Below are 25,370 nucleotides of genomic sequence, written 5' to 3' on the forward strand. Positions count from 1 at the left end.
GGGTGGTTCGAGGGTCTCCCGGCGGTGTCTTCTGATGAACACCCAGTCACCTGGCTTGTACTGATGAGGTGTCGGGGTGGGGCCAGCCTCGTAGATGGCGCGGAGGCGCGGCCAAATGTCCTCATGTGCCTCTGCAATTCTCTTAGGAAAGAAGATATCTCCTGATTTTCAAACTCAATAAGGAGTTCAGCTTTTAGATTAGGGATGATAGGAGGGGGCCTACCAAACATGATCTCGTAAGGGGTGAGTCCCAGGGTGTAAGGAGAGTTCCTCACCCGGTAAAGGGCATATGGAAGGAGAGCCACCCAATCCCCGCCAGTCTCCATGGTTAATTTGGTAAGGGTCTCTTTTAGAGTTCTATTCATTCTTTCTACCTGCCCTGAACTCTGGGGCCTGTAAGCACAATGCAATTTCCAATCCGCCCCTATGACTTTGGCTACTGCCTGTGTTACCTGCGAAATAAAGGCTGGCCTGTTGTCGGAGCCTATCATAGCAGGAAAACCATACCTGGGTAAGATGTCTTCCAGCAGCTTCTTGGCCACTGTCTGGGCCGTCTCATGCTTGGTTGGGTATGCCTCTACCCAGCCAGAGAAGGTATCTATGAACACTAAAAGATATTTATAACCATACTTCCCTGGTTTGACTTCAGTGAAATCAACCTCCCAGTGTGCTCCTGGTTTGGTGCCTCTGGGCCTGGTTCCTTGTCCACCTGACCCAGCTCTTGCATTTGTGAGTTGGCAGGTCTTAGAGGAGGTTATAATTTGATTAATTTTTGAGTCTTGTTGGTGAATCTTGATTTTGGCATGCTGAATTAAGTCCTTTAACTTCCGGGCTCCCAAGTGGGTGGACCGATGCATGCGTTCTAATACTGTGACCCCAAGCCAGTCCGGTAGTATGAGTTTCCCATCTGAGGTGTACCACCACCCTTTCACTTCCTTAGCGAGGGGGAGCTTTCTGATCTGATGCAGCTCTTCCTGAGAGTATTTAGGCTGATCTGGTAGAACTGGGTCCCCGGGGCCTGGTAGTTGTATGGCCATTGCAGGGACCGAGGTGAAGGCCGCTGCCTTGGCTGCCTGATCAGCCTTTTGGTTACCTTTTGCTACTGGGTCATCTGCCTTCTGGTGCCCTTGACAGTGGATAATGGCTAGCTTCGTGGGAAGCCATAGGGCCGCAAGCAGGTCGAAAATCTCCTGTTTGTTTTTCACTGTTCATCCTTCTGCTTTCAACAGCCCTCTTTCCTGGTAAATCGCCCCGTGAACATGAGCCGTAGCAAATGCATAACGGCTGTCTGTGTAAATGTTGAGCCGCTTCCCCGCCCCCAGTGTCAGTTCCTTGGTGAGAGCAATGAGTTCTGCTCGCTGGGCTGATGTCCCAGGGGGCAGTGCTTCTGCCCACACAGTGTCTGTGTCAGTGACCACTGCTGCACCCGCGTACCTGCACCCGTCCCGCACGAAGCTGCTTCCATCCGTGAACCAGGTGGCCTCTGCATCAGGGAGGGGCCGGTCGGTCAAGTCCTTCCGAAGTCCATGTACCTGCTCCAGGATCCCCGCACAGTCGTGCAGCGGGGCATCTAGGTCGGGGTCAGGCAGCAGGGTAGCGGGGTTGAGAGCCACGCTGGGATGGAACCGCACTCTAGGAGGGTTGAGCAATAAGCTCTGATAGTGGGTCATGCGTGCATTGCTCATCCATCGGTCAGGAGGCTGTTTTAGGATTCCCTCAATGGCATGCGGGGTTGTTATCCAGATTTCCTGTCCCAGGGTCAATTTGTCGGCATCCTTGACTAAGAGCGCAGTTGCTGCAATGATTCTTAGGCACGGTGGCCAGCCGGCGGCTACAGGGTCCAGCTTTTTGGACAAATACTCTACCGGGCGGCTCCAGGGGCCTAAAGCCTGAGTTAAAACCCCTTTTGCTATTCCCTTGCGCTCGTCTACAAAGAGGCGGAAGGGTTTTGTAATGTCTGGCAGGCCCAGGGCTGGAGCAGCCAAAAGAGCTCTCTTTATCTGATTAAAGGCAATTTCCTCTGTCTCAGTCCATTCAAAGGCCTTTCCCTCTTTGGTAGCTTCATATAGGGGCCTGGCGATCTCAGCAAAACTTGGGATCCAGAGGCGGCAATAGCCAGCTGATCCTAGGAATTCCCTTACTTCCCTCCGGGTGGTGGGAATAGGGATTTTCAGGACTGTCTCCTTCCTAGCGTCCGACAACCGCCGCTGTCCACCCTCTAGTATGTACCCCAGGTAACTCACCCTTTCTTGGCATATCTGAGCTTTCTTCGCAGAGGCCCGGTACCCTAAGGTCCCTAGGGTGGTCAACAAGTCTTTGGTCCCCTGCTCACAGTCCTCGGCAGTGTCTGCAGCAACCAGGATGTCATCTACATACTGAAGGAGGGTGAGACTGGGGTGTTCTCTCCTGTACTCACCGAGATCCTCGTGCAGTGCCTCGTCAAAGATGGTGGGCGAATTCTTGAACCCTTGGGGTAACCGCGTCCAGGTTAATTGTCCACTGTAGCCACCCTCTGGATCGTGCCATTCGAAGGTGAACAGGGGTTGGCTTTGAGGCGCGAGCGGCAGGCTGAAAAAAGCATCCTTCAAATCCAATACAGTGTACCAGACTCTAGTGGGTGTTAAAGAGCTTAGGAGAGTGTACGGGTTAGGAACGGTTGGGTGTATATCCATAACTCTTTTATTTACTTCTCAGAGGTCCTGGACTGGTCGGTAGTCATTCGTGTGGGGCTTTCTGACTGGCAGGAGGGGGGTGTTCCAGGCAGATTGGCATGGAACCAGTATCCCTAGGCTTCGCAGTCTTCGGATATGAGGCTGAATCCCCTTCTGGGCCTCCTGGGGCATTGGGTACTGTTTGACTCTTACCAGACTTTCCCCGGGTTTTAACTCTACCAGGGTTGGGGCCCTGTGAGCGGCCAGTCCTACTCCCCCCGTCTCTGCCCAGGCGGTGGGGAATTCTTGTAGCCATCTGTCCATATTGTTCTCTCCTGGGGGAGCCCCCTGGTGGAGGCGATATTCATCCTCCAGTCTGAGTCAGAACCTGGATGGGATGGCCTTTGCCATCAGTGACCTGGGGCCCCCCTTGTCTGAAAGTTATTTGGGCTCCGATCTTGGTCAGCAAGTCCCGTCCTAATAGGGGGTAGGGGCACTCCGGTATTACCATGAAGGAATGGGATACCCGGCCCGTTCCTAGATCTACTGTTCTTCGGGTAGTCCATGAATACTGGCTTATGCCAGTTGCCCCTTGCACCCAGGACTTTTTGCTGGCTAGCTTCCCTTGAGGTGTGCGTAGGACCGAATGTTGTGCCCCAGTGTCGACAAGGAAGTTAATAGGCGTCCCCTCCACTCTAAGAGTTACCCTGGGCTCAGGGAGGGGGTCCGAACCCCGACTCCCTAATCACTCAGTCCTCCCAGCTCCAAGACCTCCACCCGATCTGTCTTGTTTCCTTTTTTACTGGCCTTCTTTGGGCATTCCCGGGCCCAGTGTCCTATCTCTTTGCAGTAAACACACTGGTTCCGTTGCAGCTTCTTCTTCCCGCCCCAGGCGGTCCCCTTACCTCCCTCTTGGTCATCGGCAAGCTGGCGAAGGTGGCGGGTCCGCTCCTCAGGGTTCTCCGTGGTGGTGGCCAGCAGAATCTTGGCCAGGTTTCGGGTCTGCTTGTCACTGGCAGCCACCATGGCACGGGCTTGCCTATCCTCAGGAGATTCTCGGTTGTTATACAGCTTTTCAGCCACCTCCAACAAGTCCCGAAAACTCTTTTCCCCTAATCTATCTATCCTCTGCAGTTTCTTTCTAATGTCTGTGGCTGACTGGTTTATAAAGCTCATGACCACAGCCGCCTTATTTTCAGGAGCTTCTGGATCCATGGGGGTATAGGTGCGATATGCCTCCATGATCCGTTCTAGAAAGGCAGCTGGAGATTCATCCCTTTCCTGTTGTACGTTCCCTACCTTGGTCAAATTGGTAGGCTTCCTAGCAGCCATACGAAGACCCCCCATCAGAGTCTGACGGTAGATTTTGAGCCTCTCCTTACCTTCTGCTGTGTTGAAGTCCCATTCAGGCCTAGTTAAGGGGAAAGAGACATCTATCTGGGCCTGGTTGGTAGTTGGATTTCCATCTATGCCGGGAACCACCTTCTTCTTTTCTGCGTCCTGCAAGGCAAGTGTGGGTGCCGGCTCCGGAGGGCATGGAGCCAGGAAGGGCTTGAGCCAGGAGGGAGGGTCCTCCACGAGGTCCTGCCAAGTAATAATGTAAGGGAGTTGATTGGGATGACCCCCCTTCGGCCGAGATATGACTTCCCTGACCCGGCAAATGGTGGGGAGGTCAAACGTCCCCTCCGGCGGCCACCCGGCATTGAGAGCCGGCCACTCGCTGGAACAGAAAGTCTGCCATTGACCCTTCTTCACTTCTGCACTGAGGTTGTTAGCCCTTCCCTTAACCTCTTTAAAATGATCAACCATAATGCTTAAAGGAGTAGTTTGAGTCTGTCCCATAGCGTCCGTCCAGTGAGTCCACAAAAGAACACAAACAAAAGAACACAGACACCAAACAAAAGAACAAAGACACCAAACAAACAAAGACACCTAAGAACAGCCTTCCGACCCCGCGGAAGAAAAACTGAAAAAAAAAAAGCCAGATGGGGGCTTTTACACCCCGCCAGATGGAGGTTCAAGGCGTCCCTTGACTCCTCCTGCCCGAGACCCGCCAGTGCGTCCACTTAGATCTTATCAGGCCAGATTGCAGAAGCGAGCTCGCATAAGACAGAACAGATAACACATAGACACTTACCGCGGACAGAAGACTCTCGGAGTGGGGTCCCCCGCGGGTTTTTCTTGGGGATCCCGGATGCGCCCCCAAAATGTTATGCCCAGAGTTCGGGGTCCCCAATAATCCACCACCAGGGAGCCTCCTCCAATGCAAAAGCAACGAGTCTTTATTGATCAATTCTAGAATTGGCTCCCAGCCTCTATCCGGCGCAGCGGTGAGGCGAGAGAGCGTGTCCTAGGAGAACAAAGGTTATATAGGGCTAGCTATTTGGGGTGGGCTTTAGGGGTGACATGAGTTACAGAGATTGGTCAGGGTTTTACAGCATAAGGGTCAGGAAGTGACCATCACATTCTGAAGGTTGGAGCCGTCCTCCACTATAGCCTTATTAGGACCTTGGCTACATTTCTGGAGCTTCATTGGTCTACTCAGGTGGGTGGTTGGGAGAGTTAGGATAATACCAGCATTCTTGTGGTCACTCTCGGGGGGGGCGGGGCGGCTTGGGCTGAGGGCCCAGCCTTGCAAGACAAGATAGAGGAGAGGGAGAAGAGCATGTCTCTGCCTCGTCCTTGAAGAGGGAGGAGGGTGCATTTCTGCTTAGTTATGCTTAGTTCTTTCAAGTTCCGTTCTGTCCCTTCATTCTCTTCCAGCATAAATAGCACCCACTGTTGTAGCGCCGTCACACAAAGAACTGAGATGAAGAATTTGGGGGAAAACGTAACCTGGATGTGGTTCTCCCCAACTATTAGCATGTGTTTTTTAAAGGACTTTGCAGTACAAAAGTGAGGCATGGATATTTTAAGCAAAACCAAGAGCCACTCTTTCATTAACTCCACCGAAGATACTCAACATTATACAGCAGTAATTAGAATGTAGAGCTATTTACTCTGTACTATTAAAGAATGACAAGACTTCCATTATTTATAAAGCCGTATGTTTTTTTCAACTTTTCACTTCACTTACTCAGATTGGCTCTGAAGAGATATGTAAGAGTATCTAGCTCACCCATTAAACAAAATCGTTTCTAAACCCCAGGATGTTTTCGGTGTACACAGATAAGGGCCCCTAAGGCAATGGCCGCCTAAGTGGAGACTTAATACTTGATGGTCACGGAAGCAATGTCCCTACAACAGTTATTGAGAACCAGAATTCTGGCTCTTGGCTAATGGTAAAGCCACATAATTTCCCTTAGTCTTTTATCCTAAACCAGTGGTTCTCAACCTTCTGGCCCTTTAAATATAGTTCCTCATGTTGTGACCCAACCGTAAAATTATTTTCGTTGCTACTTCATAACTGTAATGTTGCTACTGTTATGAATCGTAATGTAAATATCTTATATGCAGGATGGTCTTAGGTGAGCCCTGTGAAAGGGTCGTTCGACCTCCAAAGGGGTCGCGACCCACAGGTTGAGAACCACTGCCCTAAACCAACAGAAAGTTAATGCTGAGTCTGACCTGTCTGCCAACCTCAGCTCCAATACCCACCATTGTCTAACTGAATGAAACAATTTACATTCCTGTCTAATGAGAATTACATGAAATAATGTTTCTCTACTACAGGTGACATACAGTAGGATTTAAAACAATGTTGTTTTATTCCCTCAAGAAGCCCACTCCCACACCCACTTTCCCAAATACCTTTTATTTGCATCTCTTCCTCAGCTCTGAGCATTTCATTCAGTCTGTAGTGACCACTGGCTTTGACCTCACATTCAAGTGCTAGACACAGAATGACAGGATAAAATTCACAGTTGTTTCAAATCTAGCCAAAGAGCTAAAATATTGTTTTTACTCATAATAACATAGCTTAAATTACAAATAAAATTGTTGCCACAAATAAGTGTTTCTAGAGCTCATCAAAGCTAAAAGCTGAATGTTGGGATGCTGTGCATCAGCTATGCAAAAATCACTCACAACCTTATTTCTTTTAATTTCTGTAACAGAGACTGGAGAATTGAGATGCTTTCCCAGAAGTCCCCACAGCTGGGTTTAGCCATATGACTCACTTCTAGCCAATTAAATGCAAGTACAAGTGATTTAATAGGCTTTTTTAAACGGACAATGGTATAGGTTTTGCCCTTTATTCTTTTCCTTTCTGCTGTATGGAACATAGATAGAATGACTTGAGATACAATTGTAACCATGGGGATTCAAAACAATTTAAGAATTAAAAAAAAAAAAAAAACAGGCTTATGATGAAAGTGCTAAACTATTCTACCAGTCTAAGACTTCCTACTTCCAAATTGCTTGTTACATGAGACAAATAAACATCTTATTTGCTTAAACCACTGTTAGTTAAGTTTTCTGCTACTTATAATTGAACTTTATCCCAGCTAGCACAGCCTAAATGGAGAACAGAACTTAGTTTAACAGAGAAAAGTGGGAAAGAACTTCAGGTTAAAACACACACACACATACACACAGCAGGAGACAAGCAGGAATGATCTATACTTGGAGAAAAATGAGCAACATCATTTCACTGAAGTCAAGGATATGCAGGAGGTAGTAGTAGATAGAATAGGATTGCATCTCTCAGAAAGGGTCCAAATGCTAGGACAAAGAGTGGGAAGTAGGGAACTGAAGGGTTGATGGGGCAAGAGAGAGGCGATTGTGTGTGTGTGTGTGTGTGTGTGTGTGTGTATATATATATATATATATATATATATATATATATAGTATAGAATAGAATAGTGTGGTATAGTGGTCTGTAGGGGATTTTTATAGTTGCTGAGTCCATAGATACATGGAACTGAATTTGTTATTTTAAAAGACCTAGAATGACACAGCCATCCAGCATCTATAACTAGTAATTTTCTCTTTGTAATCTGTAAATAGCCCTCACCAAGCCCACTGGATGACACTCAATCCAGAGCAATACTAGAGCAGGGCCTCAAAATTAATAAGTTAAAAGCAAGGGCACATTTATCCATTGGGCACTTTTGTTCTTTACTTACTCTTATTGCTCATATTACTTGTAACGCCAACTGATGCTACAATGACAATAGCCAAACTCAACTTCTCCTTACCTGGAAAGCAGTTCAAAGTTAAATTTATCACTCTTGCCTCTATTCTACACATTTGAGAAACATGTGAGTCTTCATTTAGGTTCCTCTAGAACAGTGGTTCTCAACCTCCTGTCCCTTTAAATACAGTTCCTCATGTTGTGACCCAACCATAAAATTATTTTCGTTGCTACTTCATAACTGTAATGTTGCTACTGTTATGAATCGTAATGTAAATATCTTATATGCAGGATGGTCTTAGGCGACCCCTGTGAAAGGGTCGTTCGACTGCCAAAGGGGTTGCGACCCACAGGTTGAGAACCGCTGCTCTAGAAACAGATGCTGACATAAGTATTCAAATACAAGACTTTTATTTGACAAAGGATGGGACATTCCTTGGGGATTGGAGATCTAACCTGTATTCAACATGAGGGAAAGGGACCTGGAGTATTTAAACACCACTTCCCATCAGTCACTGGTGAGAGCCACTACGGGTGGTAACTCTCCTGCACTTTGGGCCAGCCCTGAGCTCGGGCAGAGCTGTATTCGTTGTCTGCAGAGAAAGGCTTCTGGAAGGCCGTGGCACTTGGAAGTCTTATGGAGGCACAAAAGTGGTAAGGCCTGAGAAATGAGTGGAGAATCAACAGCAACTGCTACAACACTCTTGGGCTGACCAATGACTAAGAGTCCAGGTCCCAGTTCTACAGAAAATGTAAAACACAAAGATTAAGGACTCACCAACAGAGTATAAGACAGACTCTCCTTTCTTTGCTGCTCTCTAGAAGCCAGATATGAAAGCCAATGTGATTTCCAAAAGTAACAAAGAGGAAATACTCAAATGGAAGTTTATGGTGGGCTGATTGCAACAAGAGCCCTTTCAGATTAAAATAAAGCATGCCAGTGAGAAATCACAGGCAGGTGGGATTATTCCTTTCACTTTTGGTGAACACAGTAAGAGGAAAGTATGTGATACGATGGCAAAGAATAGATCAAATACTAAGACCCAGCTCTAATATCTTAATAGCTAGACAGGAATCAGGAGAGAAAGTAATACTTGGTTCTTCAAATGGCCGACTTTGAGCAGCCCCAACTTTTCTCTCTCTTTAACAAACACTAATACTAGTATAATGTTTACTATGTGCTTGGCACTGTTTGAAGTGCTTTATAAAGAAAACTCATTTAATTTTCCTAACAACCCTATGAAGTACTTACTGTAGTTTATCACCATTTTACAGATAGAAGCACAAAGAAACTAAGAGACTTTCCCAAGACAAATCTAAGTCCTAAGTATTTTCTTTTAATCATTGCAATCTTCTGCCTCCTTCCAATAAGAATTTTATCAATGTTGGGGGTATATAGTCATGCCCTGTATCCCTTTAACAAGTTCTTGCCTTTTTACAATTATCATTAGCCCATCCTCAGACTGTAAAGAGAGGGTCAGGAGAGAAGCACTGAGTCTTCTGGCAAAGTTCACTGCGAGGCTAATGACAAGAACTACATCAGAAATCACCTGATCACCAGAAGTAGGCTCAGCTGGCAAGGGTAAAGTAATTGCACCGGCAGAATCACACTGCAGAATCTTGAACACCAGCCAACCGGTTTAGTCTTTACTATCCTATAATCACAATCACAACAAATCGTTGAAGGATCTGAGAAAGTAATTAAGAGCATGTACATGTGGCCAGGTGTCACTTTGAGCAACAAAAATAGTGGATGTACAGTAGTCAGCGGCAGGCAAAGGGGATTCCAGGAAACCACAATTATCTGGAAAGATCCACCTCATCAGAAAGGTCAGAATAATAATTACTCTCCTTCTATCCTTCTGAAATTCAAATCTCCTATTAAACAATAACAGCTGGATTCACTTTGAAGGGAAAAGACAGTTCTGCATTAATGTGGACATTCATAACCATAGACACCAACTGGCTTCTCTGAGTCTTTGAATTTACTCAATGACAAACAAAAAAATGCAACTGTCTTTCCAATAGAACCAGCTGGTAATACACAAGCAACATGTTTCCCTCAAGGGTGTGTTCCAGCCAGACCCTGAAATGTGTTCATCAGCTGCTTTTCCACATCTCCTCTTGACAGCCAAAGACTTGGAGACTGGATTCACTTTGGTACTAATGGTTTAGGGCCTGGTAGCTTGAGTTACATGCCTCTAGTGATAAAATTTCTATAGGTGATCACAATTTTCATGTATTTTCACATTTTTCTGCCTGAGAACATATCACAGGAGTGTTTCTCAGAGCTGACTACCACTCCAGAATCCCTATGGCTTTTCGATACATGCCCAGGACCAAATCTGGAAATTGTTATTAATGGGCTTAGGGTAGAACCTGAGCATGTTCATTTTTTCAAACTCCATAGGTGACTGATGCAAAGCAAGTGTAGAGCCACACCCCTGCAGTAAAAACGATGGTCATAGTTCACAGTTTTTACGTGCTTTCCATGTACCAGGCAGTTGACTGAGGAATTTACATGTCCATCTCATTTGATCTTCATAACAACCTTTAGAGGTTGGGGCTATGACTATCTCTATTTTTCAGTTAAGAAATCTGAGACAGAGATAAACTGAAAAACTTTCCCATTTCTAGCATGGTGGAGGCAAAATTTAAACCTAGGCAATGTGCTATCAATATGTGTATATTCCTTATACCAAATAAGTAAAAGCAATTTATTTCTATAGCTTGTGTGATGGTTTAAGATCTTAAATATTAAAATCTGAAAGCTTAAAGACCTTCAGATTTAAATGAACCTCTATTGTGTTATCTGTGAAAGTCTAATGACCTTCCCAAAATCAGTTCTCACGGTCCTACAGACAGGTAGTTCTGACTCCAAACTCTGCCCTTCATGAAGTTGGTTTATCCTGCCTTCTGCCTTGCACATCCCTGTTTCATTCTTTGTTGACTCTTGAGATAACCATGCATGGTAATGAGCCACTTAAAAAAAAAAAAAACTAAGCAAAAATGTTATAAACCTATTATAATAGATTTAATAAAGTAGTATGTAGCAAACTACTGATTTCTTGGGTGAGACAAAGAATAAAAATTTTTTAATGGCAGCAAGACAAACAACTTAAAACTGAAGAATAAGCCCTAGCTGGTTTTGCTCAGTGGATAGAGCGTCAGCCTGCAGACTGAAGGGTCCCGGGTTTGATTCTGGTCAAGGGCACATGCCTGGGTTGCAGCTTGATCCCCCCAGTAGGGGTTCGTGTAGGAGGCAGCCCGATCAATGATTCTCTCTCTTCATAGATGTTTCTATCTCTCTCTTCCTCTCTAAAATCAATAAAAATGTATTTTTTTAAACTGAAGAATAATGTCCTTTCATTAAAATTCCCCCAGCCAGTTATTCCACCATATTCCTCTCTCATTTTTTCCTCTCCTATTTTATTCAGCCTTTGCTGTCTTCCCACCTCTGGATTTCTCTTCATCTTTAAAGCAAAAACATTTAGCAAGCTCATTAGTTGCCTCAGTTGCTAGGACCAGCTTTCAAGTTCTCACATACCATGATAAGTGATTTAAGTATATTCTTAAGCAAAGGTAGTGCTTTTTCAGAATGGTATTGTCCTGCCTGTTTTTTGCTTATTTGTTTGTTTTTTCACCTTTATGTACTTTCTCTTGCTCAGGAACTAGGCCATGTCAATGGTTATACAAAGTAAGTTTGTGATATGACCCTGAGTCGAAGAATTGACAATTTAGATGGTGAGGCAAGACGTGTAAGATAATTTAATAAGAAATTAATGTATAAATGTGTTCTGGGAAATAGTAAACTTGGAAATTTAGAGTAAGAGAAAAAATAGGCCAGACAAGTAGATTAAAATATAACAGAGAAGAAAACACTTAGGTTAAGTAGGATTGAGAAGATCAGCATGTGAAGTAGAAAGACTCCTGTGTCCCATCCCAGATCAGTTCAGTCAGAATCCCTGTGTGTGGGGCCCAAATTATAGCATATTTTTTAAGTTCCCCGAGTAACTCCAATAAAGCCATCGGTGATCATCACTGTTCTATTTAGTAGCTCATGGCTTGATTAGATAGGAAATGTCAAGCAAAGTAATAAAATTCATATTTCTTACATGAGATCATTTTCTAAACTTCTAATTGCCCTTTATACTATACACACATGGCTTGAAATATTGTATTTTATTTGCTTTAATAATGATCCAATGTTTTCTAACTTATAATAAGAATGTAAGTGAAAGGAAATCTGAATTTTCATCCTCAATCTTACCTTTTAATCTCTCTTCTAGTTACTACAATAATAGCTGCAGCAACATTTGGGAGTGGGTACCTGTCAAGTCAGATGGACAGAGCTTTCCACTTAAGAGAAATATAGTATAATGCACTCTATTATTTCAGCTTTTATGGATCATGCATTGTTATTGGGAGAACAGAGGCAACAACAAAATCAATGTGACTCCAAAACACTGCTGGAATTTGTCTCCAGAACAACATCAATGAGCTTCCAGACAGAGCCTCCACGAAGGACGCCCACGTACAGCTATGAAGGACCAGCTGGTGTCAGACCACTCACTGCTAAAAACAACTGGAAAGCCCAGGTAGAATAGCTTACAAAACAACAATCTGAAGTCAATGTGCTCCTAGGGCAGCAAGGACTTGAGGGGCCAATAGCCTCAATTAAACGATAGTACAAAGAGGTGAGGCCCAAATACACCATCACATTTTCCCAAGCCATTGGCTTTCTTTGGCCAAGACGCTGAAAACCCATAGAAGAAGCAATTCAGAGGCTGAAAAGCTGAGCGGAGTTGAACAGAGACCTCTGTGGTCTCAGTGAACTGAGAAAATAAAATAAAAAATTGGAGATGGCAGCCGCCCAGGGGAAGTGGCCTAGTAAATACTCCTGCTCCCACTTAGGACCCATGAGGGGCTGTGCTGTCGGAGTAAGGACAACTGGAAATAGAAGAGCTCTCCCCCAAATGTAAAGATCACTGCAAATCAGCTCAATCCAGATGAGATCGAAGTATTCTTCTCCTAAACTCCCTCCATTCCAGAAACAAAGGTAAATTCTCCCTGCAGGAAGGTAACATGCAGAGCCTCAAAACCACTACACAATTTCCCACACACAGCAACTACAAGAAATAGTCATTTCTAGAAAATGGGGACAAAATTTACCCTATATTACAGGAAGAGGCCTGTAAATTGCCTGATACACAAATGCTCGCCCCTAATAGTAGCCATTGAGAAAATATTTATAGAGTATGTCATGTTAAAATATACTTCTTTTTATTTTTTCTGCCAGAGACTTTAGGGAATTGCTTAATAACTTTGTATATTTTATATAAGCAAAAAGATGTGCAAAAATCATGATTAGATTAATGTTAATATTGGAAACTAGAGATACTTTTCTCAGCAAGCAACCAGAGTCAGCAAAAATGACAGTTCTACATTAATGACACCAGCACAGCTTGAAAAGCATTTAAATCTTACTTTTCTAGCCATTGTCACCCTATCAAAAGCCAGGCTGTTCTGTTTATAACTAAACACAATTTCTGCATGCAGCATCACAACCTGATGTTTCATAAGCGAGGGAAAATAATTACCTTTCACTATGGGTGTTCCTTAATGACTGAAACTGGAAATGCTTTATCCATGCTTTTAAAGCCTCAATATTATACTACACCCAGAATATCAGAATATAGTTTTGATATAAGGAATTAAATGCACTTCAAATTTATAGTGTTTTACCAACATGTGAATTCATATTTTATACCTTTAAGGATTATGCTTTGATATTTACACACTAATGGCTCAGAATATGACCATAGGAAATCTAAATGCCAATCACATCCAGATAATACTAAATTTGGGTGAAATTAGCCTAAATTGAGCAGAAATGGTGGCTTCAATTTTGTTCAACCATTTACTGATCAGGCTTTTAAGGTGAATTTAAACAATTTTTCAAATATCTAAATGTTATTTTGAATAACTGTGCCATGATTTTAGAATCGTCATAGCCGGTAAGGTGTATTGATATAGCATACAGAGTTCAAAAAAGAAAAAATGAGATTAAAAAAAAAAAAGTGTGTTCAAATTCCTCCGGGCCAATCCGCTCCTTCCAAATTCCTGCTGGGCTGGGACTCAGAAGGGCAAGTCGACCATGACCGCCCGTGGCCCTGTTCTACCCTGACCCCCATGCACCGCTACTCTGCGTCCAAGCCACCAGCCCATGACTGCACCTTCAACCAGTGGTACTCGAAGGTGACTCACTTCTGCAAGGAGGTGCCCATCATTCTCACGGGCGGAAGACTGGCCTGCACAAGGACAAGTCGCAGGTGAAGAAGCTGCAGAAAACTGGGTTGGAACCTGTGACCTACCCCAGAGGCCAAGAGATGGCGAAGGCCATGCCCACAGGGGATACCTGAACTGCTCGGCCCAGCTCCGCGAAAATGTCTCCCAGTAAGTGGCCGAGGTGGCTCTCAGCAGCCGCAGTAGCAACTAACAGCAGCGGGTGGCCTGGAACTTTAGCGTGGAGACCTGAAGGCCTGGGCCCTGCCTGCACCGACCGCCCCAGGCAGCCCGGGCAGGAGCCGGACACTGACCTTGCACGGGATAGGCTGGGCGGGACCCAATCCCCAGGCTGTGACCGTCTAAGTCAGTGGTTCTCAACCTTCCTAATGCCGCGACTCTCGAATACAGTTCCTCATGTTGAGGTGACCCCCAACCATAAAATTATTTTCGTTGCTACTTCATAACTGTAATTTTGCTACTGTTATGAATCGTAATGTAAATATCTGATATGCAGGATGTATTTTCATTGTTACAAATTGAACATAATTAAAGCATAGTGATTAATCCCAAAAACAATATGTAATTATATATGTGTTTTCCGATGGTCTTAGGCGACCCCTGTGAAAGGGTCGTTCGACCCCCAAAGGGGTCGCCACCCACAGGTTGAGAACTGCTGGTCTAAATGCACCTCAGACAGATGGGCACCAGCAAGGCCGGAGCGGGGGCCCAGGGTTGAGCTTCCTGAGTAAAGCAAACCCCTCTGAGGCCTGAAGAAGGGGTTTCCGGGCCCACCAGCGCTGTGGACGGGGAGTCCTAGAGGCCCCTGAATCACTAACAGACCCCAGCTCCCAGCCCTGGGCCACATCCCCGAGCGGCCTGGGCAGCCTCGCGCCACCTCGCAGCTGTTCCCAGGGCTGCACCTTCAGGACCTGGCTTCCTAGGACTATCTGGCCAGAACCCACACCCTGCCCCTTCTCCCTTTGCCTTGCCCAGGCCTACGCCAACTGTAACAACTAAATGACATCAGTTGCCCCAAAATTTTTTGTGAAGTAAACAAACATTTATTTTATAAAATGAATAACATGGCCTTCACTGTGCCACAAACCCTACATTGATAGTGACACTTGAAAGGAGACCCTTAGCAGGATTGGAATATTGATTATCTGAGTGTCACAGCTTTCTTGTAATTTTTATTCTTGACCTACATTCCAAGAAGTAGGGTGTCTTTAAGTAAAAGACAATTATACTTCATAGGATGAGTTTCTCTTTTCCCCAAGGATGGACAAAATAGGAAAAAGTGGCAAAAAGCAAGAAAAGTTTATGATTTCTGATGAGTGCCAATAAACAGAAAATATTTCAAACATAGAGCAATACGATATAATTACATACATTGGCAGTTTTAAGTAGTGACAAAAAATTCTTTTGACAAGAAAGTGAAATACTGGATTCTTGATTTTTAAATAGTTTCAAAATCCATTTACATATTAAAACATATTTTAAGACTTGCAGACCACAACACATAATATGGCATGACATATGATATGACAGCAGTTTGATAGTTTAGCAAGTAGACAATTTTTGGCTGAAGTACTATTTTTAACTTAAGAAAAATTCAATTATAATAGCAACAAAAATGATAATATACCTACAAATTAATAAAATAATTGGCATACAAGGGACATATCAAGACAAATCTCTGAGGGAAGAGGGGGGTAGGAAGAGATTAACCAAAAAATTTATAAGCATTTGGTTAATGCATATAACCAAATCGGTATAGACAATGGGCATAGACAATGGGCTTAGGCGGATATGGGATGAAGGGCATCAAAGGGGGACATTTGTAATACTTTCAACAATAAAGATAAAAATTTTTAAAAGGGTTAAAAAAAGAAAGTTATTAAATTTAAACTTTATTTATGGACATAAGACAAGACCTGAATACATGGAGAACCATACTATGATCTGGATTGAAGGTAAAAATATTATACTTTCTTCAAGTAAATCCATAAAATCAGTGCAATCTTAATCAAAGTGAAGTAGAAATTTTATGGAACTTAACAAAGTGATTTCAGAATTAAATCAGAAAATTAAATAAGTGCAATAAGTAATAAAATCTTAAAGCAATAAAAAGGAATAGTGAAAGAATGATTTCACTTGACAACTCAAACACCAAAACAATAATAAAAGCTTTAGTAACTAAGAAAGAATCTAACTGTCATAGAAATGATGAAGTAGATTAGTGAAACTAAATACTGAAAAACAGCTTAGTGTATGCATGTGTAAGAATTAATAAATGACGGTTTGATATTTTAGATAATTGAGAAAAGTAAAATTTAAAAAGTTGGCTATTCACTTGAAAAACTAAAGATAGATTTACTATGTCGCACAACACAGAAATAAATTCCTGTCATACTGAATATCTAAATGTAAATTATTAAACTACAAATTTTTATAAAGAAAATATAGACAATTATATTTTCATAGAGAAAAATCTTCTTAAATAAAACCAAAACTCAGAAGCCATAAAAGAAAATTTTATAATTTGACTTAAGAAAGAAAACAAATTCTGAATAACAAAAAATCCTTAAACAAAGTAAAAATTAATGAAAGGATGAGGATTACAGTGAATAATGGACTTTTGCAAATTTATTTTAAAAAATAAAAATGTCTTTAGAACATATGAATAAGCAATTTATTCACAGAAGAATAAATATAAATGTAAGATAATCATTTAAAATGATCAAACGATTAGGAAACATGAAAATTCAAGTTTACCATCAACTTGGCATAAATTGAAAAAACTAATGAAACCCAATATTGGCATGCCCACACATCAGCAATTTTCAACCCTTCTCATGGCACACATAAACTAATTACTACATTCTGTGCCACACCAAAAAAATATATGTTTTGCCGATCAGACAACAAAAATAGGTATAATTTTGATTCATTCACACCAGAAGCCTATTGTTGTGTTGGCTGTTGTCATTTTTTTATTTTACAGTCTAAGGGAAAAGAGGTCAGTGCTGCTGACTAGTCAGTCAGGTATTGCATGTTTTAAAAATTCTTGCAGTACACCAGTGTGCCTGTTGTGGCACAAAGGTTGAAAATCGCTGTCTTACACTATTGGCAAGAATATAAAATGTTCCCTAACTGGTTTGGCTCAGTGGATAAAGCGTCGGCCTGTGGAATGAAAGGTCCCGGGTTCGATTCTGGTCAAGGGCATGTACCTTGGTTGCGGGCACATCCCCAGGAGGGGGTGTGCAGGAGGCAGCTGATCGATGTTTCTCTCTCATCAATGTTTCTAACTGTCTATCCTTCTCCTTTCCTCTCTGTAAAAAAATCAATAAAATATATTTTAAAAAAAAAAAAGAATATAAAATTTCAGAGGAAACCAAGATGGCGGCATAGGTAAACACCAGAGATTGCTGCCTCGCACAACCACTTCAAAAATACAACTAAAAGACAGAACGGACATCACCCAGAACCACAGGAAGGCTGGCTGAGGGAAAATTCTACAACTAGAAGGAAAGCGAAAAGCATACTGAGACTCAGAGGGGGTGCGGTGCCGAAGTAAAATACTAAGGTGCGGAGATGCGTGCGGAGCGGGCTGGTGGCTGAGGGCATGGCTGTCTGTTTCAATCAGGAGGGAGTCTCAGGCTCTGAGTTCCAGCTCCCGGCGAGTCTCTGGGGACCCAGACTCAAACGGGAGAAGCGGGACTGTCTGGCATCGGTCAGAACTCGAGGGCAGCTTTCTCTCCAAGGTTTGCAGCAGTTGCTGGGACACTGAGAGGCAGAGCCTCTGGGGACAGGACTGAGAGCAGCCATAACTGCTCGCTCTGCCCGCCCTGTTGATCCCCTGGGACCCGCCCTGCCCAAGCCTTGCACAGAGGCATTTGCAGGATAGCCTCAGGTAAAGGCTAGATTAGCACCTCCCTAGAGGACAGAAGTTCTCCTACTGCAGACACAGCTGATTCTCACAGCCAGTTGGCCTGGAGGTCAAATCCCCCCCAGTGTTACCTACAACAATCAAGGCTTAACTACAAGACTGCACACAAAGACCACAAGGGGGTGCACCAAGAAAGCATAAAAAATGCGGAAACAAAGAAACAGGACACAAATGACAGAAATGGAGGATTTAGAGTTCAAAACCACACTTTTAAGGTCTCTCAAGAACTGTCTAGAAGCCACCGATAAATTTAGTAGGGCCCTCGAAAAGACTGGTGAGACCGCCGGTAAATATAGTGAGATCCTCAAGAAATCTAATGAGACCCTCGATAAAGAACCAACTAGAAATTAAGCATACAGTGACTGAAATAAAGAATATTATACAGACTCCCAACAGCAGACCAGAGGAGCACAAGAATCAAGTCAAAGATTTGAAATGCGAAGAAGCAAAAAACACCCAACTGGAAAAGCAAAATCAAAAAAGAATCCGAAAATACGAAGATAGTGTAAGGAGCCTCTGGGACAGCTTCAAGCGTACCAACATCTGAATTATAGGGGTGCCACAAGATGAGAGAGAGCAAGATACTGAAAACCTATTTGAAGAAATAATAACAGAAAACTTCCCCTACCTGGTGAAAGAAATAGACTTACAGGTCCAGCAAGCGCAGAGAACCCCAAACAAAAGGAATCCAAAGAGGGCCACACCAAGACACATCATAATTAAAATGCCAACAGCAAAAGCCAAAGAGAGAATCTTAAAAGCAGCAAGAGAAAGAAACTCAGTTACCTACAAGGGAATACCCATATGACTGTCAGCGGATTTCTCAACAGAAACTTTGCAGGCCAGAAGGGGGTGGCAAGAAATATTCAAAGTGATGATACCAGGAACCTACAACCAAGATTACTTCATCCAGCAAAGCTATCATTCAGAATTGAAGGTCAGATAAAGAGCTTCACAGATAAGGAAAAGCTAAAGGAGTTCATCACTGCCAAACCAGTATTATATGAAATGCTGAAAGGTATCCTTTAAGAAGAGGAAGAAGAAGAAAAAGGTAAAGATACAAATTATGAACAACAAATATGCATCTATCAACAAGTGAATCTAAGAATCAAGTGAATAAATAATCTGATGAACAGAATGAACTGGTGATTATAATAGAATCAGGGACATAGAAAGGGAATGGACTGACTATTCTTGGTGGGGAAAGGGGTGTGGGAGATGCAGGAAGAGACTGGACAAAAATGCACCTATGGATGAGGACAGTGGCTGGGAGTGAGGGCGGAGGGTGGGGTGGGAACTGGGAGGAGGGGAGATATGGGGGGAAAAAAGAGGAACAAATGTAATAATCTGAACAATAAAGATTTAATTTAAAAAAAAAGAATATAAAATGTCACAACCATTTTGAAGGACATTGAACAAAATCAATCAAAATTTAAAATAGGCACAGATATAGACCCAGGTACTTTAGTTCTTCAAACTTATCCCCAGAAATACTTGAATAAATACACAGTGAAATAGTGTACAAAAGTATTAATTAAAGCATTTCTTATAACAAATGATTAAAACAACTTAAATGTCTATCAATTAAAGAATTTTTATATATCACAGTAATTCATTCTCTGAAATTATATGTAAATATTAAAAAGAAATAGGGAGACCTATGTGTTCTAATATAGAAAATCTCCCCAAATTGTAGGTAAAATAATTGAGGTAATAGACAACAAGGGCTGACCACCTGACCCCGAGCGAGGGATGAATGGATTACTCTGACACATGTTTCTGTGAAAGAGAGGGCTAAGGGACTGCTTGGTATAGCAACCAAACAGCCCCGTTCAACTGCCTCCTTGGGCTTTTATTGTAACAACAGCTTGAACTAAAATTAACTATTAAATACTATCAGTAGGGTAAGCATCCTTGAGAAGACACATGTGTCTATAATGTCCTTTAAGCAAGGATGTGTCTAAGTAAACACCCAGGGGCTCAGACTTGTTTGGAAAAGTCAAGACAGGGGCAGGTGCCTTCAGCCATTTCCCCCCTTTGCCCTCCTCCACCCAGCCACTGCCCCCTCTTCCCTCTGGACATCACCACATTGTTGTCTCTGTCTATAGGTTGTGCATATATATTCTTTGGCTAAACTCTTCACCTTCTTTCATACAGACCCCCCCCCCGACCCCCCACCCCTCTGACAGCTGTCAGACTGTTCCATGTCTCCATGCCTCTGTTTCTCATTTGTTTCTCAGTTTATTTTGTTCATTAGATTCCACATATATGTGAGATCATATGGTATTTGTCTTTTTCTGACTGGCTTATTTCATTTAGCATAATAATCTCCAGGTCCATCCATGCTGTTGAAAAAGGTAAGAATTCCTTCTTTTATATTACCACCTAATATTTCATGGTATAAATGTTCCACAGCTTTTTTATCTACTCATCTACTGATTGGCACTTGGGCTGTTTCCAGATCTTAGTTATTGTAAATAACACTGCTATGAATATAGAGGTGCATATATTCTTTCTGATTGGTGTTTCGGGATTCTTATGATATGTTCCCAGAAGTGGGATCGTTGGGTTAAAAGGCAGTTCATTTTTAATATTTTGAGGAGTCTCCATACTGTTTTTCACAGTGGCTGCACCAGTCTGCATTCCCACCAGCAGTGTACTAAGGTTCCCTTTTCTCCACATCCTGGCCAGCACTTGATTATTTATTGATGGTAGCCATCCTGGCAGGTGTGAGGTGATACCTCATTATTATTTTAATTTGCATCTCTCTGATAATTAGTGACTTTGAGTATCTTTTCATATGTCTACTGGCCATCTATATGCCCTTCTTTGGAGAAGTGTCTATTCAGGGCCTTTGCCCATTTTTTACTTGAATTGTGTGTCTTCCTGGTGTTGAGTTGTATAGGTTCTTTATATAGTTTAGAGATTAACCCTTTATCAGATGTTTCATTGGTAAATATATTCTCCTATACAGTGAGTTCCATTTTCATTTTGTTATGGTTTCTTTTGCTGTACAGAAGCTTTTTAGTTTGATGTAGTCTTATTTGTTTATTTTTTCCTTTATTTCCCTTGCCCTAGGAGACATAGCAGCAAAACTATTGCTCCAAGAGAAGTCTGAGATTTTATTGCCTATGTTTTCTTCTAGGATTTTTATGGTTTTGTGACTTACATTTAAGTCTTTTATCCATTTTGAGTTTATTATTGTGTATTCTTGGTGGTGCGGGTTTAATTTTTGCATGACCTGCCCATTCTGTTCCATTGATATGTATGCCTATTCTTATGACAGTACCAGGCTGCTTTGATTACAATGGCCTTGTAGTTTGATATCAAGTATTCAGGGTCTTTTTTGGTTCCATATAAATTTTTGAAATATTGGTTCCAGATCTGTGAACTATGCCATTGGCATTTTAATAGGCATTGCATTGAGTTGATAGATTGCTTTGGGTAATATGGACATTTTAATGATATTAATTCTTCCAATCCATGAACACAGTATGTATATGCTTCCACTTATTTGCATCTGCCTAAATATCTTTCTTTAATAACCTACAGTTTTCTGAATACAGGTCTCTTACCTCCTTGGTTAAATGTATTCCTATGTACCTTATTTTTGTTGTTGCATTCATATGGAACTGTTTTCATAGTTTCTGTTTCTGATAGTTAATTGTTGGTGTATGGAAATGCCACCTATTTCTGTATATTAATTTTGTTTACTGCTACTTTGCCTAATTCATTTATTAGTTCAGTAGCTTTTTGGAGGAGTCTTTAGGGTTTTCTATGTACAATATCATGTCATCCACAAATATTGACTTCTTAATTAACACAGAAGAAAAGCACTACTAACATGCATCCACAAAATAAAAGCAATAAAACTACTTTATATGAATTTTCATTTAAATTTTCGGTCTTTAGAAATATAGCTGTGATAGTTATTTCCCTGTGAGTAAATAGCTCTACATGGAATAAAAATGAACCCAAGCTTAAAATTATCATCCTCCTCATTAATCCTATAATATTGAGGTCAAAAATAAATTTTGCAAAAGGTAAAGAGTTAGCCTACATTTATCCTTCAAATTTGTTATTTTGTTTTTATAGTTTGCAGACATTTATAAAGTAAACTTAAGTAATAATTGTAGTCCTGCAGTTATTTGTTTTAACTAATTACAAGGAATTTCTAAACTTTGGACTGCAAGTATCTGCCATTCAATCCTCATAGATGTCTATGAGAAAAATAAAAACAAGTCATTCAATTAATTTATCCAACTGAATCCCTTCAGAATTATTCAGAGAAACTGCCCATTCAGACCAAACTGCCCATTCAGGTATGATTACAGATAAGCTATCGTTTCTCAAAAACAGCCCCTTAAACATCCCGTGGTAGTACGCCCAGTAATCTCAAATTGTTATACTTCTATCCCCTATAAAGGAAATGCAAGTTCCCTTAAGGAGAACTGAACAAGTGTTCAGTTTCTCCTGGGGCAGTCCAGTCAAGGCGCGTTCCCAGTCTAATTGGAAAGAAATAAAGGTTTGAGTTTCACAAGTGAAAGCTTTTTGGCAGTTAATTGGCAAAGACAGCTTTATGTAAAGCCTTAAGTCAGTGGTTCTCAACCTTGGCTGCACATTAGAATCACCTGGGAATCTTTCTAAAATCCTGATTTCTGGGCCTCATCCTCCGGAAATTCTGTTTCTTTGTTATGGGGTGAGGCCCAGAAATCAGGATTTTAAAAAGATTCCCTGGTGATTCTAATGTGCAGCCAAGGCTGAGAACCATTGCCTTAAGTACGCTTCCTGGAGTTTAATTTCTTGGAGTGATTGGACTAAATGATCTCTAAGATTACTTCAGCTCTAATATTCATTAAGCTTATGGGCCAATCCTCCAAGCTTAATAACAACAGAAAAAGGGCATTGTTAAGAAAGATGAAAATAAAACTTCCGGTTAAGGTGGTGAGGATGGAACTAGCTATCAGTTAATATCAGTTTATACTTCATAACAAACAAGCGTGGAGCCTTAAAACAATACACATTTATTATTTCTTAGGATTCTGTGTGTTGGCTGGGTGCTTCTTCCAGTCTGGGCCAGCTTACCTGAAACTGGATGGTCTAGAGCAGGAATCAACACACCTTTTCTGTAAGAAACTTTATAGATCATTTGGTCTCTTTTGCAGCTATTCAACTCTGTTGCGATAGAACAAAAGTGGCCATCGATGATATGTACATGAATGGCATGGCTTGTGTTCCAATAAAACCTATTTACAAAAGCAGGTGACAGGCTAGATTCAACCCATAGACTACAGTTTTCTGATCCCTGGTCTTAGTGGAGTAGCACACATGTCCGACTGGTTAGTTCAATATCAGCCAGGTGCTTTAGTTCTCTTCTACATAGCTTCTTGTTCTCCAAGATGGTAGGCTGTGTTCAGTCACATGGTGTACTTGGAGTCCAGATGCAGCAAGATAACAAAGCCCTATTGTATAGCATTTTTTCAATCTTCTGTTTGTGGTATATTTGCCCCTATGGCCAAAGCAAGTCATATGGCCAAACTCTGAGTCAATAAATGAGGAAATAGACTTCACTCCTTGATGGGACCAATGGGCAAAATCAAAATATATAGTGGTGTGCAGAGAGGGGTGTAAAAATATCTGCAGCCATTTTTATTATATGCCACAGTGACCCCTATAAAATATATATCTTTAATAAATCCAAATTTTAATCATTTAGATTTTACTAACCACAAATCACTTAGAAAGATAACATTTTGAGATGACATGAGATATACTTTATTTCTTCTAAAAATAATGTTAATGTGATTACTTTAAGCTTCTTGACATGGAAAGAAATATCACCTGATGAATTCCAGGGTTCCTCTAAACATAAACTGTGATTTATAAGGTTTGTGGAGATTAGACCATAAATGAGTAAATTAATAAAAGCTTTTTAGTTGAATTTTTTCTCCCTATATGTAAATGAAAAGATAAATCTACAGCCTACAGCAATAAGAGTGCATTCTTGAGCCTTAGCATGCCCACTTCAGGCCATCAGTTTCACTCCACTTTGACACCTGTCCGCTAGACAACAGGGGCCTGCAATGGGAGCAACCACTACAGAAATTGACCGGTGTTATTTTCTGAGGTGGTCATTTAAACGATGGAGGAGAATCCTGAGACACTTCCCCCCTTTCACATTGTGTCAGAAATATAGAAAGAAAAGTGAGACTATTGAGCTATTTGATAGGGCTTTCAAAATAATAGATGGAATATTACGGCAGCCATGGTTGAATCTGATACTAATACACACATTAAATTCTAAAATAATTTTATTTATATTAAAGTAGATCATTAATTTGTCAGCAATAGAGAAGCATAAACATATACAAAACAGAGAAGCATTTGAAATAAAATTGAAAGTTTCCTATACCGGGGAGAGATAGATGCCGTCTATGTTTTGGCATGATTGGATTCGTTGTTCTCAATATTAGCTTTGTGGAAAAAACTGGCCTCTGCCTACCTTCTAATTCTCAGGAGGAGAAAAGTAAATCTTTAGGTAACCTTTCCAGAGAAGAAGCAATCATTCTTAAGCGTGAAAAGAGCAATGTAAATTCTTTTCTAGATTACCAGTTGAGGGCAGGTCAGAGAAGGGAATGAACTCACATAAGAACACTGGTCCTGAAAGTATGGCCCTTCTCCAACGGAATCAACCTCAACAGGGAATTTGTTAGAAATGTCAGTTATCAGGCTCCACGCTCTAGTCAGTGAGTCAGAAACTAAGAGTGGGGCCTCGTAATCTGTTTTCACAGTTGATTCTGACACAGGCCATATTAGAAGATAACCCAATGTGAAGATCACATTAAGAGGGACCACTAGAAGCCAATTATGTTTGATGATTTTACACTAGCTGCTTTCAGCAGTCTCCGTGGCCCGTTCACTTTTTAAAAATTAGGTACTCAATTAGGATTTTCCAATTATAGGAACATAAGTTGACTACTGACAATAGGCTTGATTAGCAAATCACCACACTGTGAATGCCTACTCTTATTACTGGACATAATATGGAGCCCGAAAGAGCTCCAGAAGTTCAGATTTCTTTTTTTTTATTCTTGCAGTTTACAATTGTACTTAGTTTTGCTGTTTCCTACCTTCACGGAAGAAGTTATGAATAGCTGGAATGTTAAATTCTTCATCTCTAGTCACTTTCTACATTCTATTCTCATCTTGAACATGATGTTTTGGTAGAAGTGCATATTCCATAGGACTTTCCAACAGTGAACTACTTAATTAAAATCACTTTCCAAATACTTTTTTACCTAATGAAGCTTGTAGGTAACATTTCCAAGTGCATAAGCCCATCTATGAAAAATCTTAAAGTCAAATAATGAAGGGTTAATAGGGTTCAGGAAACCAATCTAAGGAGTGC

The 25,370-nt window shown here is 41.7% G+C and overlaps 1 protein-coding gene across 1 annotated transcript; it reads right to left on the reverse strand.

The window, feature by feature from the left end:
• Nucleotides 1-2,690: 2,690 nt before the first annotated feature.
• On the reverse strand, nucleotides 2,691-4,460 carry LOC118666466. Its single transcript, XM_036328892.1, is given in 3 exon segments — nucleotides 2,691-3,030; nucleotides 3,032-3,408; nucleotides 3,411-4,460. Coding segments are annotated over 3 exon segments (1,767 nt in total).
• Nucleotides 4,461-25,370: the final 20,910 nt, after the last annotated feature.

The sequence above is a fragment of the Myotis myotis genome, unplaced genomic scaffold (assembly GCF_014108235.1).
Source record: "Myotis myotis isolate mMyoMyo1 unplaced genomic scaffold, mMyoMyo1.p scaffold_m19_p_1, whole genome shotgun sequence".
Lineage (NCBI taxonomy): Eukaryota > Metazoa > Chordata > Mammalia > Chiroptera > Vespertilionidae > Myotis > Myotis myotis.